The sequence below is a fragment of the Stegostoma tigrinum genome, chromosome 38, assembly GCF_030684315.1.
Source record: "Stegostoma tigrinum isolate sSteTig4 chromosome 38, sSteTig4.hap1, whole genome shotgun sequence".
Lineage (NCBI taxonomy): Eukaryota > Metazoa > Chordata > Chondrichthyes > Orectolobiformes > Stegostomatidae > Stegostoma > Stegostoma tigrinum.
The window spans coordinates 22,412,114-22,426,809 of NC_081391.1; the positions used below are offsets into that span (position 1 = coordinate 22,412,114).

Genomic DNA, 14,696 nt, shown 5'->3' on the forward strand with positions numbered 1-14,696 from the left:
CCCAGGCGGAATATGAGTTGCTGTTCCTGCAACCTTTGGGTGGCATCATTGTGGCAGTGCAGGAGGCCCATGATGGACATGTCATCAAGAGAATGGGAGGGGGAGTGGAAATGGTTTGCGACTGGGAGATGCAGTTGTTTTTTGCGAACTGAGCGGAGGTGTTCTGCAAAGCGGTCCCCAAGCCTCCGCTTGGTTTCCCCAATGTAGAGGAAGCCACACCGGGTACAGTGGATGCAGTATACCACATTGGCAGATGTGCAGGTGAACCTCTGCTTGATGTTGAATGTCATCTTGGGGCCTGGGATGGGGGTGAGGGAGGAGGTGTGGGGACAAGTGTAGCATTTCCTGCGGTTGCAGGGGAAGGTGCCAGGTGTGGTGGGGTTGGAGGGCAGTGTGGAGCGAACAAGGGAGTCACGGAGAGAGTGGTCTCTCCGGAAAGCAGACAGGGGAGGGGATGGAAAAATGTCTTGGGTGGTGGGGTCGGATTGTAAATGGCGGAAGTGTCGGAGGATAATGCGTTGTATCCGGAGGTTGGTAGGGTGGTGTGTGAGAACGAGGGTGATCCTCTTGGGGCGGTTGTGGCGGGGGCGGGGTGTGAGGGATGTGTCGCGGGAAATGCGGGAGACGCGGTCAAGGGCGTTCTCGATCACCGTGGGGGGAAAGTTGCGGTCCTTAAAGAACTTGGACATCTGGGATGTGCGGGAGTGGAATGTCTTGTCGTGGGAGCAGATGCGGCGGAGGCGGAGGAATTGGGAATAGGGGATGGAATTTTTGCAGGAGGGTGGGTGGGAGGAGGTGTATTCTAGGTAGCTGTGGGAGTCGGTGGGCTTGAAATGGACATCAGTTACAAGCTGGTTGCCTGAGATGGAGACTGAGAGGTCCAGGAAGGTGAGGGATGTGCTGGAGATGGCCCAGGTGAACTGAAGGTTGGGGTGGAAGGTGTTGGTGAAGTGGATGAACTGTTAGGTAGTCGTTTTTGACTGGCATGGACGTGATGGGCTGTTGGGTCTTTTCCTGTGCTGTAGCCTCCAATAATTTGAATTTGCAAAGAACAACCTGAAAAACGTCCTGGTGAACAAGGATGTTGCCAGGGTCGGAGGGTTTGAGCTACAGGGAGAGGCTGGGGCTATTTTCCCTGGAGCATTGGAGGCTGAGGGGTGACCTTATAGAGGTTTATAAAATCATGAGGGGCATGGATAGGATGACCATCCAAGGTCTTTTCTCCCTCATGGTAGGGGAGTCCAAAACAACAGGAATAGGTTTAAGGTAAGAGGGGAAAGACTTATTAAGGACCCGAGTCAAAAGAGACATAGAAACAATCTCTTTGGTCCAACTAGTCTATACCGCTCAAAATCCCAAACTAAACGAATCCCCACCTGCCTGTGCTTGGTCCACATCCAGCCAAACCTTTCCTATCCACAAGCTGATCCAAATGTAATGTTGTGACTGTACCTGCACCGACCACTTCCTCTGGAAGTTCATTCCACACACAAACCACTTTCTGTAAAAAAAAAGTTGCATCTCACGCCTTTTTAAAATCTTTCTCCTCACTTCTGAAAAAGTATATACCAAAGTTTGAAATCCCCCACCACAGGGAAAAAAAAGAACCTGCTATCACCTTATCTATACCCCTCATGATTTTAGAATTCCCAATAAGGGGTAACTTTTTCACACTGAGGGTGTGTGCGCGTATGGAACGAGCTGCCAGAGGAAGTGGTGGAGGCTGGTACAATTACAGCATTTAAGAGGCATCTGGATGGGTATGTGAATAGGAAGGGTTTAGAGGGATACGGGCCAAATAGAACATAGAACATAGAACATAGAACAGTACAGCACAGAACAGGCCCTTCAGCCCACAATGTTGTGCCGACCATTGATCCTCATGGATGCACCCTCAAATTTCTGTGACCATATGCATGTCCAGCAGTCTCTTAAATGACCCCAATGACCTTGCTTCCACAACTGCTGCTGGCAACGCATTCCATGCTCTCACAACTCTCTGCGTAAAGAACCTGCCTCTGACATCCCCTCTATACTTTCCACCAACCAGCTTAAAACTATGACCCCTCGTGCTAGCCATTTCAGCCCTGGGAAAATGCTGGCAAATGGGACTGGGTCAGTTTGGGATGTATGGTCAGTGGGAATGAGTTGGACCAAAGGGTTTGTTTCTGCGTTGGAAGACTCTATAATCGCGAGCCATGCAAAAGCCCCTTGTTGTTTTGACTCTAGGATGACCTGTCCACACTTGGGCAAATAATTGACTGCAGAAACAGCTATGAATGCAATGATTTATTTAGCTCCACAGTAAGGAAAGAAACATATTTGACCAGACATATCATATTCCACATCTTCAGTGCATCGACTGTACAAATCTGAAAGAGTTTAATATCAGAATACTGAGACATTGCTACTGAATCTCTCTTGCAAACTCTCTATTGGCCAGTTTCCTCACACGTTGTGAGTGCCACGATGTTGCAATATGACAGTTAGCAGGCGATAGGCAAATTCAAACTGTGACAAATGTACAGGGGAAGGCAGTGACAGCAACAGTGCGAAGGAGACAGGAGACACCCAAGAGAGTCACTGTGCGTGGTAGGCGGGCAGAAGGGAAGTGGAACCCAGGCGGGGTTTCGAAGCTAAGGTGGGGCCGTGGGTGGGTTGGGGAAGAGTGATTGCCATGGCAAAGCAGAGAATTATATTGTGATTCCTCAGTTTCTGAGAGCCATCACTGGTTGCCATGGCCCAGTGGAGAACACTGTCGCCCCAGAGTCAGACAATTTTGAGTCTCTCTTCAGACAACAGCGTGGAATCCATGATAACACTCCAATGCAGCGCTGAGGGAATGCTGCATTATCAGAGACACCGTCTTTCCAATAAGATGATATACTAGGATCCCAATTGGATTTCGAAAGAAAAATGCCACAGCCTTGATTTGATTTATATTTTATTCATGACCAGGGTCAGTGCTTGTTGTCCATCCCTAACCGCCCTTGGCTCGAGCAGCGTGTTCAGACATTTCAAAAGGCAATGAAGAGACATCCACATTGCTGAGGGTCTGGAGTCACATGTAGGCCAAACTGGGTAAGGATGGCAGTTTCCTTCCCTAAAGGACATGCATGAGCCAGATGGCTGCTTACAACAATTCACAGCGGCTACATGGTTGCTATTGCTCTGTTCTTTTTAAATCCCAGATTGGCATAAAACTCAAAACATGATTTACACACTTGTCCCTGAAACATGTGCCTGGATCACCTCCTGCTGTCCTGGCCAATAATTATCCTTAAATAGACTTCACTAAGACAGATTATCCAGTGATTGTAACGTTGCTGCCTGTGGGATCTGCTGTGTGGAAACTGGTTGCGATGTTAGAACAATTACTACATTTCTACAAAGGTCCTAAATTGTTTGTAAAATAGTTGGAGGCATCCCTTAGTCATGGAAAATACTATAAATTTGTATTCTTTCTTTTTTTCCTAACCTCATTGCACAATTCTTAAATGCCATCAAACACATCCTTCCCAATCTTTGGTCTTTTCTTGTTAAAACATCTGTGATATTGCTTCTTGCAAATATTTCGCTCCCATTATATTTTGTTCACTTGGATGCAAGATGGGTTTTTGTCATCCAGAAGTTACTATGTTCCTTTTTCTATTCACTAAATTGAATCTAAAGCTCCCTCTACACTGTCCCCATCAAACACTCCCAAGACAGGGGCAGCATGGGGTTAGATACAGCGTAAAACTTCCTCTCCACCATCTCCATGTTAACATTAAACATTGCCACAAAGAGACAGGAAGTCAAAGTTTTCAGCCCAGCACTCATGAACCAAAGTTCATTATACCTTTGTCCCTTTCTAAAGTTTGGCATCTTGCACCCTTTCCTGGTGAACGTGTGAACAAAAGTGTTGAATTTGTGCCTCTCTTTCTTTAAGGAGAGATGAAAGTGTATCAGGAATGACACATTTGGCTGATTCCTGGGATGAGGGAGATCACTTCTGAGGAAAGGTGTAGCAGATTGGGCCTGTGTCCATTAGAGTTTAAAAGAATGAAGACTGATCTGTTTGTAACATACGAGATCCTGGAGGTGGGGACGGTGGGGGGCCTTGACTTGGGTGGATACTGAGAGGATGTTTCTGTTGGTTAGGGATTGCTAAACCAAGAGATACAATTTAAAAATAATGGCTTACCACTTTGAAGCCAAGTTAGAGATAGTCCTGAATTGATAAGGGAATCACAAGTTATGGGGACAGACAGGAAAGCAGGACCAAGACCACAATTTGATCAGTGTGACCTTATTGAAGGTGGACTGAACATTTTTTAAATGCTTTTTTGAGCAAAGGAATCTCTCCTCATCCCAGAGGAAAATAGATTTTTTTTCAGAATTGGTATTTCAGAAATGGGGATTTCTGAAGAAGGATCCTGACCCAAAACGTCAGCTTTCCTGCTCCTCTGATGCTGCCTGGCCTGCTGTGTTCATCCAGCTCCACACTCTTATCTCTGACTGCAGCATCAGCAGTTCTTACTATCTCTGGATTAACTTAGGATGCCTGGTCAGTGTGCACAAATTGGAACAAACAGTCTGTTTCCATGCTGTACATCTTTATGGCTCTAATGACCTACTGGAGGCTGGGTTCACAGCATGGTGGCAGATCTCTGAGGTCCCCAGTAGGTGGAAGGGAAATGTTGGGAGTTTAACAACCCCTCCCAAACCACAGCCCCTCCCTCTCTCAGGGGATGGCATGGAAAATGGGCAATAGATCATGCAACAGAAAACGGGGAAAGTGCGTGGAATGTGAGAGTCAACATAACTCCCTTAGCATCGTGAGACATCCCACTGGAATGTTATTAAATTAATCATTACATGAAGTCACAGAGGAGATATTAGCACAATAAGAAGGCAGAGAGAGAGACCTGGTTGAGATGCCACATAGTTTTGAGGGGAGGAGACAAATTGGAAACCTTTACCCTTCGTAAAGGTGTCAATAACCAGGGGGTGCAGTTTTTAAAACAAGGAGCAGGAGGTTTAGAGTGGAAATTTTAGAAGAAACAGGGTGGTAGAGGGAGGAGCTTTAGTAACATTAAAGAAGTATTTACATTAATATTCGAAACACCACTGTATACAGGACCAAGGGCTAAGTGCCAGGAAATAGGATCAGAATTGGTAGAAATTTGTTGATCATTGTGGATGTAAAGGGCCTTTCTTGGCCCTGTCAAAAAGCTCAATGTCTCCAAGTGACATCAAAGAGGCAGGTTTTAAGGAGCATCTCAAAGGATGGGACAAAAGAATTGAGGAAGGGGTTCCAAATCAATTATCGTCAGCGAGATGCACTCAGAGCGAATTTACAAGTGTAAATTTCCTGATGAGTGGCTGGTGGATTCCATTGCTCTCTCTCAACACTGTCCAAACCCCACTACGCCCCCCCAACACAACATCCCAAGGAAACATGAAGCATTTCGAATCAGGGTAAGAGAATAGCACACTTAGAAAGATAAGCTTACTCTTGTTGCTGAGCATTGACAACTGAGAACAAACTGAACGCAGGGACCCAAAAGTATAACAAAGAGGGCCCACAAAACAGAGATCAGCAAAAGGTCCTAAAATCTAAGTTTTCCTCTCCCTCTGCTAAAGACTGTGCTGAAAGTTTAGCTCCTTTTTTACAAAATATTCCTTTGACTATCTTCACTCTTGGAAGATTGTTCTTCACAGTTTGTTGATGAATATCCCTGGGCCCCAATCCCATTGAGTTCATCACTGGCTATTGGCAGGTTCACCAATATTTTGTTTGCATTTCTGTCACATCCTCTCAGTCTAACTCCATATCAGAGTCTGAATGAAACGATATCTGTTCTGCCATTTGTTGCACTGTCTCGTCCAATGGTGTGAGTTTCCCATCACAGCCTACTCCCATTGGCTGGATAATTTGTTCTCTACAATAAGCAGAAATAAGAATGCATTAAGAAAATTAGAACAGGGATCTGGGGGAGGAGGGGGGGGTGGTATCAGCCAGAGAGAATGGGTTGGGTAAAGAGACAAGGAGAGGGGAGAAAGCACAGGGATGGAGATAGTGTGGGAGATGACAGCAAGATTGGGACAGACAGAGAGCAGAGAGAGAGGGTGAGAGGAGAGGGCGAGGGAGACATGAGGTGAGGGAGGCAAATAGAAAGAATGGGTTTAGAAGAGAGTGAGAAGAAGGAGCAAATGAAACAGCATGATGGCTATGGAGAGGGATAAACTGGGAGGGAGAAGGAAAGATAAAACAGGAGGAGACTATTCAATCTCGAGTGCCTGTATGTCCACTTTGTTAGATCGTGGTTGATCTGGACTTTCATAGAACCCCTACAGTGGAGAAACAGGCCCTTCGGCCCAACAAGTCCACACTGACCCTCAGAGCATCCCACCCAGACCCATCCACCCAATCTACGCATCCCTGAATACTATGGGCAATTTAGCATGGCCATCCCACCTAGCCTGCAAATCTCTGGACTGTGGGAGGAAACCAGAGCACAATAGACAATAAGTGCTGGAGTAGGCTATTCGGTCCTTCGAGCCGGCTTCTGGAGGAAACCCGCACAGAAACAGAGAGAATGTGCAAACTCCGCCCAGACAGTCGCCCAAGGGTGGGATCGAACCCGGGTTCCTGGTGCCGTGAGGCAGCAATGCTAACCACTGAACCAACGCGCTATTTGGCATCATCTACTCAGCCTGGTTCCATACCCTTTAGTCTTCTACGCAATAAACATCAAACAATCTTCATTTAGACATTTTCAATTTGCCTCCCCAACCTCGATGTATTTTAGGGGAGAAACTCCACATTTCCTCTCCCTTTGGTGGGTAAAAGACACTGAGTAGTGGAATGGGGGTTGGGGAGGCCAAAGGAGCAGATGGAATTTCCGGGATCTTTGTGAGATTCCCCCATCAAGGTGTAACCCTCAATCAAGGGGGATTGGGTTTTGGACTGTAGTCAGGAATAAAGGGGAAGGGGGTCAGTAATGGGTGGAAATGTGGGGTTAAGGTGCCCGAACTGAGGAATAGTGGGTAGAGGGAAAAGGAGTTTGGGAAAGGAGGGAGAAGTCAGGAATGGGGGAGTAGTAGACTGATGAGGGGGTTAGGAATAAGGGGAAGGGGAATGAGGGATAAGGGTTTGAAATTGAGTTTGGGGTTGGAAATGGAGATAGGATCAGGAAAGGGAGGATATGGAGGGAATGGAAAAGTATTTGGGGATGTGGAAGGATTTTGGGAATGGGGATGAAGTTGGAAATATGGGAGAGGGAATAGGAAAAAGGTCAGGAATGGGGAAGGACCAATGGGGAAGGGGGTGAGATTTGGGGATGGGGGGGATGGGGGAATGACGAAGGAGTTGGGATTGGGAATGGGGAGGGGAAATGGATTGGAAATGGGGCAACGGGGAATGAGAAAGGAGTTGTGAATTGGGAGAGAAATGAGAAAGGGATAAGGATGGGGAGGGGCAATGGGGAGGGGCAAGTAGGAAATAGGGAAGAGTGAAATGGGGAATTGGGAAGGGGAACTGGGAAATGGTGAGGTGGGAATGGGGATGGGATTATATTGGGGAATGGGGAGGGAATTGGGATTGGCGAATGGGGAAGTGGAATGGGAAAGGGATTGGAAATGGGGAGGGGGAATAGGGAAGGGGAATGGAGAAGGAAATTGGAGAGGCAATTTGTGGAGAGGTCAGGATTGGGGTGGTGGGTGGTGACCTGTGTTAGACACATGGCTGTGGGGAACGTACCGTGACAGTTTGTCGAACATGCTGACAAGCTTCATGGCCTCATATTCCTTCTGTTCATCCGTCATTCCATCCATGGGGTTCGGCAACTTCTCCTCAACTCGCCCTGTCACTGGGTTTATACTGGGCGGGGGTTGTGGGAGAGAGAGACAGGGACAGAGTGATGAATGAGCTGTGTTTAAAGAGACAGGCCCACGTTGAGTCTCCAGCCCAGCCCCCATTTATTTCCGATAGTCTCTGGCCTGGAGCTCGCTTACTTTGGTTTTGCCTCTTTATATTCCTCTGTATCGGTGTCCTCCTCCTCGGAATATTTTCCATCTCCTCTTCCTCCCCCCAGGAGTCCGCGGGCGGCCAGCAACCCAGCTGCATTCCCGTATCCCGTATATTTCACAAAACGGGAAACTGCAGAAGTAAAGGGAACAGAGTGACAGATGGCGAGAGGGAGAAGAGGAGGGATGGAGGGAGGGAGGGAGGGAGGGAGAGAGAGGGAGGGAGGGAGGGAGAGGGAGAGGGAGAGGGAGATGGAGGGGGAGGGAGGGAGAGGGAGAGGGAGAGGGAGAGAGTGGAACAGAGGGGAGAGAGAAGAACAGAGGGGAGAGAGAGGAACAGCGGGGAGAGAAAGAGAGTGTGGGAGAGAGAGGAACGGAGGGGAGAGAGAGGGTGTGGGAGAGAGAGGAAATGAGGAGGGAGGGAGGGAGGGGGGGTAGAGAGAAGGGCAAGGGGGATAGGTTATTGGGGAAAAGAGGGTGAAGGGGATGGGGGAAGGACAGACAGAGGGTGTGGGGGAGAGAGCGAGGGAACGAGAGAGAGGGGGCAAGAGGGAGAGGAGGAGAAAACAAGGAGGAAGGAGAGTGGGCGAGAGAGAGAGGGACAGAAAGGAACAGGGTTGAGGACAGACAATTGGAGACAAAGAGACATAGAGTCTGTGTGAGAGAGAGAAAGAGAGGGAGGGCATATAGTCCAATAACTGTTACCACCCATAACCCTGCTTAGCCTCAGCTCGAATACACTGCCCCCGGCTAATGCGCCGGTCCCTTCAAGCTGCTGCTTGATTCATGTTTTACATTGTTCCCCCATCACCCCATGGCTGTTTTCTTGCATTTATCCCTCCATACACTTCGCATCCAGCCACCCTGCACCTTCCTGCCTCTAACCACCACCCCCCCCCCACCGACCCCAATAACCCCCAAAACCCACCGAGCAGTTCTGAATACTCCCACCCCCACCATGGGCAGATTCTGAGGTTGGGTCCTCTTCAGTACAAGACAGCCCTCACCAATTAGAAAGTTCAAGGGGCAATTTGGTGAACTATCAAGGGAACTCCTCGGCTCTTCCTTAATACAGACCAGTACAGCACAGGAACAGGCCCTTTGGCCCATTGTGTCTGTGCTGACCGCCATGCCATTCTAAACTAATGCCACATGCTTGCTCGTGGTCCATATTCCTCTTGATTTGGAAGTTTGCACTCTGAACAGCTTCCTTGGAGTGCCCTGAATGGGCGGGAATTAGATAAGGAAATGGCTGGGAGGGTGGCTCCTGCAGATCGAAAAGGAAGAGAAAAAGATCTTGCATTGCCATAGCGCCCTCTCACAAAGTCAGGAAAGTCATGAAAGCCAACAGAGCACGGGGTCCCTGTCGGAACGTGTGAAACAGCACCGTCAATTTGCGCACAGCAAGCTCCCACAAACAGCAATGTGATAACGACCAGATAGGCCAGGTTAGGGATGGTTGAAGCACGGGCAGGGTGCCAGCTCTTCTTCAAGATTACAGCAGTGGGACATTTCACATCCATCTGGGGATTACTGGCGCTGTCTACCAGAAGCCAGAGCCTTGGGCAGTGCAGCAACACCTCATACCCCCCCTAACTCCACCTCCCACCGACTCGCTCAGGTCCCTGGGGAAGGGATCGAACCCACAGCCTGCAAGACCAAGTCAGCAATGCACTAAAATCGCCAACTGGGATCCATTGGGATTTGGGGAGGGGGTGAGGGAGTCTACGTCTTTTGTTGCTAAATGCCATTATTTGAAGAGACAGTGGTGTGTGGGGGAGGGGTGGGGTTTGCCGATGGGGAGTGGCGTGTCCAGGGGTGGAATTTTAGCTCCCCCGCTGACCCACCCAGCTCCCTCCATCGCCGTGGTTACTCACCGTTCTCTTTGCACAGCACAAACAGGAATTCGGCTGCGCAGTGCTTCACATCCGTGTTGACATGAGTCATGAGGCGAACCAGCTTATTCCGCAAGGCCTCTCCCACCTCCGGGCGGTTCTTCACATCCCTGAGTGGGGGCAGGACCTGCACGGAGTGGCAGGGTTAGGGTGTGGGCAAAGCGAGGAACAGAAACCCAATCAGCCCCAGCACTGCTGTGAAACTCTCCCTTTCCTTACTTACCCTTCAGTAGGTCTGCCTGGTACCCGATTCTACAATTCACACTGTCATTGCTATAACTGAGGTTTACAGGAGTGCACCCATCTCTCTCTAGACATTACCCACCCACCACAGTCACAATATAAAGCAGAAATGTTTTTACCCATCTCTGAGCCCATCGTCCAAAAGACCTATCAAGCAGGTTTCCTAATAAAGACTATTATCGACATTTAGCAAAACAAAACTTAGTCAATAAAGACAGAATCATCGGTTAACAAATGCAGTTGGTAATTTGGAAGTGTAAATGTTTCTCCCTATAAATATGCCCAGAACACACTTGTAAACACACTGCAGGAGGAGGAAAAGGGAACAGGCTCTCTGCTGAGATTGCCTCCCTGAAATATATACACTTTGGCCAATGGGTTAATATTGATAGGATCCCTACAGTGTAGAAGCAGGCCATTCAGCCCATCAAGTCCACACTGATCTCTGAACTGCATCCTACTCAGACCTGCCCCTTCTGGAGCACCTGGAGGGAATCCACAGTGATCAGATATGCCTGCAAAACTCAAAATAAATTCCTCTCTTCCGCAATTCTTTGAAACCCAAGGCCTATGCGCAATACAGCTCAGTGGTTAGCACTGCTGCCTCACAGTGCCAGAGGCCTGGGTTTGATTCCACCTTTGAGTAACTGTCTGTGTGCAGTTTGCACTTTCTCCCTGTGTCTGTGTGGGTTTCCTCTCAGAGTCCAAAGATGTGCAGGTTAGGGTGGATTGGCCGTGCTAAATTGCCCGTAGTGTTCAGGGATGTGCAGTCTAGGTGGATTAGCCATGGGGAATGCAGGGTAACAGGGATAGAGTAGGGGGAATGGGTCTGGGCCGGATGAGCTCTGGAAGGTTGGTGTGGACTCAATGGGCTGAATGGTCTGCTTTTATGCTGTGGGGATTTAATGAATGATAAATATAAAGCATCTCCATAGTACTTACGTTTGATGGGCCTCAGATTCTTGCTCTCTTTACCTCTGTACTGGCCTCAAGCACCATTCCACCCTTCACCCCTGAAATTTCCACATCTTCCCCTTTGCACATCCTCAATTTCCTCATTGCTGCTTGGGTCCCAAACTCTGGAATACTTTTCCTAAATCTGTCTTCGCCTCCATCCCCATCCTCTAACTGCTTCTTAAATCTTTGAAAAAACATTTGGTCATCAGTGCCTAGTGTCAAATGCTGTCTGAAGAAAGCTATTTTTTAAAAAGACGTTAAAGGTGCTAGGTGAATGCAGGCGCTTGTTGTTGTGAAGCTTTTGTAACGAGTTGCCCTTACCCTGGCACGCAGGAACTTGCGAGTCTCTCGGTGATAACGGGAGCTCTCCGTCAGGAGGTTGAGGACTGGAGTCAGAGATTCCCTCAGCTTCAGACCCTATGGGGACACATCCATCAAACGTGTTAGACTCGAGCAATGGGGGTCATTAAGGTCAGTGCCCCAGCAACCAGGCCGGGGGACGGGGGGAGGGGGCGGGGGGGGGGAGGTCACCCGTCACTCGTGGGAGAGGGGGCAACATTCGAGGGAGGGATGACAATGCCACTTGAAGAGAATCTGCAGGTCAGAGATACATACAGCACAGAAACAGACCCTTCGGTCCAACCAGTCCATGCTGACCATAATCCCAAACTAAACTAGTCCCACCTGCTGCGCTTGGCCCATATCCTTCCAAACCTTTCCTTTTCATGAACTTATCCAAATGTCTTTTAAACATTGTAACTGTACCCACATCCACCACTTTCACTGGGAGTTCATTCCACGCACGAAACACCCTCTGTGTAAAAAAAAAGTCCCTCATGTCCTTTTAAAATCTTTCTCCTCACACCTTAAAAACATGTCCCATGGTCTTGAATTCCCCCACCCTAGGGAAAATACCCTTGTCATTCACCTTCTCTATGCCCCTCATGATGTTGTAAACCTCAAAAGGTCACCTCTCAGCCTCCTATGCACCAATGAAAAACGTCCCAGCCCTTTTTCAGTCCATTTTTATATGTCAAACCCTCCATTCCCTGGTAAATCTTTTGTGAAACGTCCCCAGTTCAACAATATCCTTCCTATGACAGGGTGATCATACTGCACACTGTATTCCAGAAGAGGCCTCAGCAATCTCAACATGACGTCCAAACTCTTACACTCAAAGATCAGAGCAATGAAGGCAAACGTGTTTAGTGCCTTCTTAAGCACCCTGTCTACATGTGATATAAACTTCAAAGACCTATGTACCTGAACCCCTAGGTCTCTCTGTTCTATATCATTACCCCGACAGCCCCATCATGATGTGGAGGTGCCACACAGAGGTGGACAAAGTCAGAAGTCACATGACACCAGGTTACAGTCCAACAGATTTATTTGAAATCACAAGCTTTCAGAGCACTGCTCCTTTGTCAGGCAAAGTCCCTGCCTTACCATTAATTGTATATGTCCTGGCCTTGTTTGTTTTACCAAAATGCAATGCCTCACATTTATCTAAATTAAACTCCAACCGTCACAACTCAGCCCATTGACCCAACTGATAAAGATCGCTTTGTAATCTGCAAACTTACTAACCATGCCCCCTATATGCTCATCCAAATCATTTATGAAACTGAGAAAACAAAGGAAAACCCGGCACTGATCCCTCTGGAACACCGCTAGCCACAAGCCTCCAGTCCGAAAAACAGCCTTCTTCTATTTCTGAAGAAGGGTCCAGTCCCGAAACGTCAGCTTTCCTGCTCCTCTGATGCTGCCTGCCCTGCTGTGTTCCTCCAGCTCCACACTGTGTCATCTCATCTTCTACCGTTACTCTCTGTCTCCTGCCATTCAGCCAATCTTGTATCCAATTAGCAAGCTCACCCTGAATCTCATGTGATCTAACTTAACTAATTAGCCTGCCATGCGGAACCATGTCAAAAGCTCGACTAAAGTCTGAATGAACAGTGTCTCCTTCTCTGCCCTCATCAACCATCTTGGTTCCTTCCCCAAAAAACTCAATCAAGTTTGTGAGACACCATTTGCCTCACACAAAACCATGACTACCCTGAATCATTCCTCGCCTCTCTAAATGCATATAAATCTTTCAAATTCACTTCCAACAAATTACCTAACAATCATTGGTTATCATCAAAAATGTCCAGTTTGCTAATATCCGTTAGAGGAGGAAACATGCCTTCTTTTGCCAGTTGGGCCTACACGTAGCTCCAGGCACAAATTCAGTCTTCGGGCAATTTGGGATAAGGTAACAAATACTGGCCCTGGCCAGCAGTGTCTTATATGCTGTGACAGAATTCAGGGGATTGAAGCTGTTACCCTGTCTAATCTCCTGTTCATGAAGTCTAGCAGAGCCTCCACAGTGTCCATGTTCATTCCCATGTATTCCACCGAGCCTGGTTCCACCTTCGGAGTGAGGAGCACATCTAAACACATCAGTGGCAGATTGACCAAGACATTGACGGTGTGGCTGAGGAGAGAGTGAGAGGTTAGGACAAAATCTCAAGACCCACTGAGACCACCACATGCTCCTCCTCACTTTTGACCATTTCCCATTACAATCAGGAACTGGACGACCCACGTACCCCCCGAGGGGGTATTTAACAGACTCCACAGACGACCAGATGAGAGCCCTACTCCTGGTATTTTAAACTAATGTTATTCTCTACTAAGCTCTGCTGCTTCAGAGGTGGTGGTGTGGGGGTGATGACACACGGGTCATACTCAAAAGCTTCAAGAATCTATTTGGGAATGTGGGTTCAAATCCTGCCACGGCTGAATTCATGTAGAAACCTGAAATTGAAAATTTAGTCTAACTGTGATCAATGTTGTTGTTAAAAACCCATCTGGTTTACTAATGCCCTGCAGGAAAGGAAATCTCCCCTCCTTACCTGGTCTGGTCTACATGTGACTCCAATCCCTCAAAACAATATGCTTGATGCTTAACTACCCTCTGGGCAATTAGAGATAGGCCTGTCAATGACAATCACATCCCATCAATGAATCAAATCAAAAACAAAACCACACAGGTCCTTATTAGGTGTCTGTTTGTGGGATCTTGCTGTGCACAGAATTCTTGCACTTGCAGCAGCACTTCATTGGCTGCAGAGGATTTTGAGATGCCCTGAGGTTGTAAAGGGTACTACGGAAATCTAAATTCTTTCCGAATTCCACTTCTCAGTTTCCAGTCAGTCCCAGGTCTACGTGGTCAGTGGCGACCAAACCATTTACAGCCACTCTCCCAGTTTGGAATTGTCAGCGCTGATCCCTTTCCAGTGACTGCACCTCCACAAATACCCGACACTCACTGCAGCATAGAAAAAGAAGACTCAGATGAAGATAGAAAGATCTGTTCAGCTCAATGGTGATGCCCCTCAAAGTCAAATAGCAAAATGACAAAAGTGCTTCATTAGCTGCACCTAGAAATACACAAAGCAGGCTCCTCCATGGAGGGGTTATAATCCAGGTGATCGGTAAAAGAAGTAATGGTCACTCAGGGGGTAAAGGGTTTTACTTGAGTTATTAGGCTCAGCCTGGTGTAGGAAGATTCAATTACACTTTCCAAAGGAAGAGAAAGTACTC

General features: G+C 47.9%; 2 protein-coding genes across 4 annotated transcripts in view; one reads left to right on the forward strand and one right to left on the reverse strand.

The window, feature by feature from the left end:
* LOC125447187 (achaete-scute homolog 2-like) overlaps nucleotides 1–14,696 on the forward strand; it is a 75,184-nt gene that overhangs the window by 27,314 nt on the left and 33,174 nt on the right. The gene's annotated exons all lie outside the window — the stretch shown is intronic.
* LOC125447186 (synembryn-A-like) overlaps nucleotides 2,277–14,696 on the reverse strand; it is a 38,329-nt gene continuing 25,909 nt past the window's right edge. For all 3 annotated transcript variants that reach the window (XM_048521392.2, XM_048521391.2, XM_048521390.2), the window contains 6 exons: nucleotides 13,434–13,584; nucleotides 11,430–11,525; nucleotides 9,891–10,035; nucleotides 8,002–8,146; nucleotides 7,748–7,867; nucleotides 2,277–5,927 (listed from right to left, as the gene is read on the reverse strand). In XM_048521392.2, coding sequence (XP_048377349.1) covers nucleotides 5,804–5,927; nucleotides 7,748–7,867; nucleotides 8,002–8,146; nucleotides 9,891–10,035; nucleotides 11,430–11,525; nucleotides 13,434–13,584 — 781 coding nt within the window. In that variant the 3' untranslated portion in view covers nucleotides 2,277–5,803. The remainder of the gene's footprint in view (nucleotides 5,928–7,747; nucleotides 7,868–8,001; nucleotides 8,147–9,890; nucleotides 10,036–11,429; nucleotides 11,526–13,433; nucleotides 13,585–14,696) is intronic.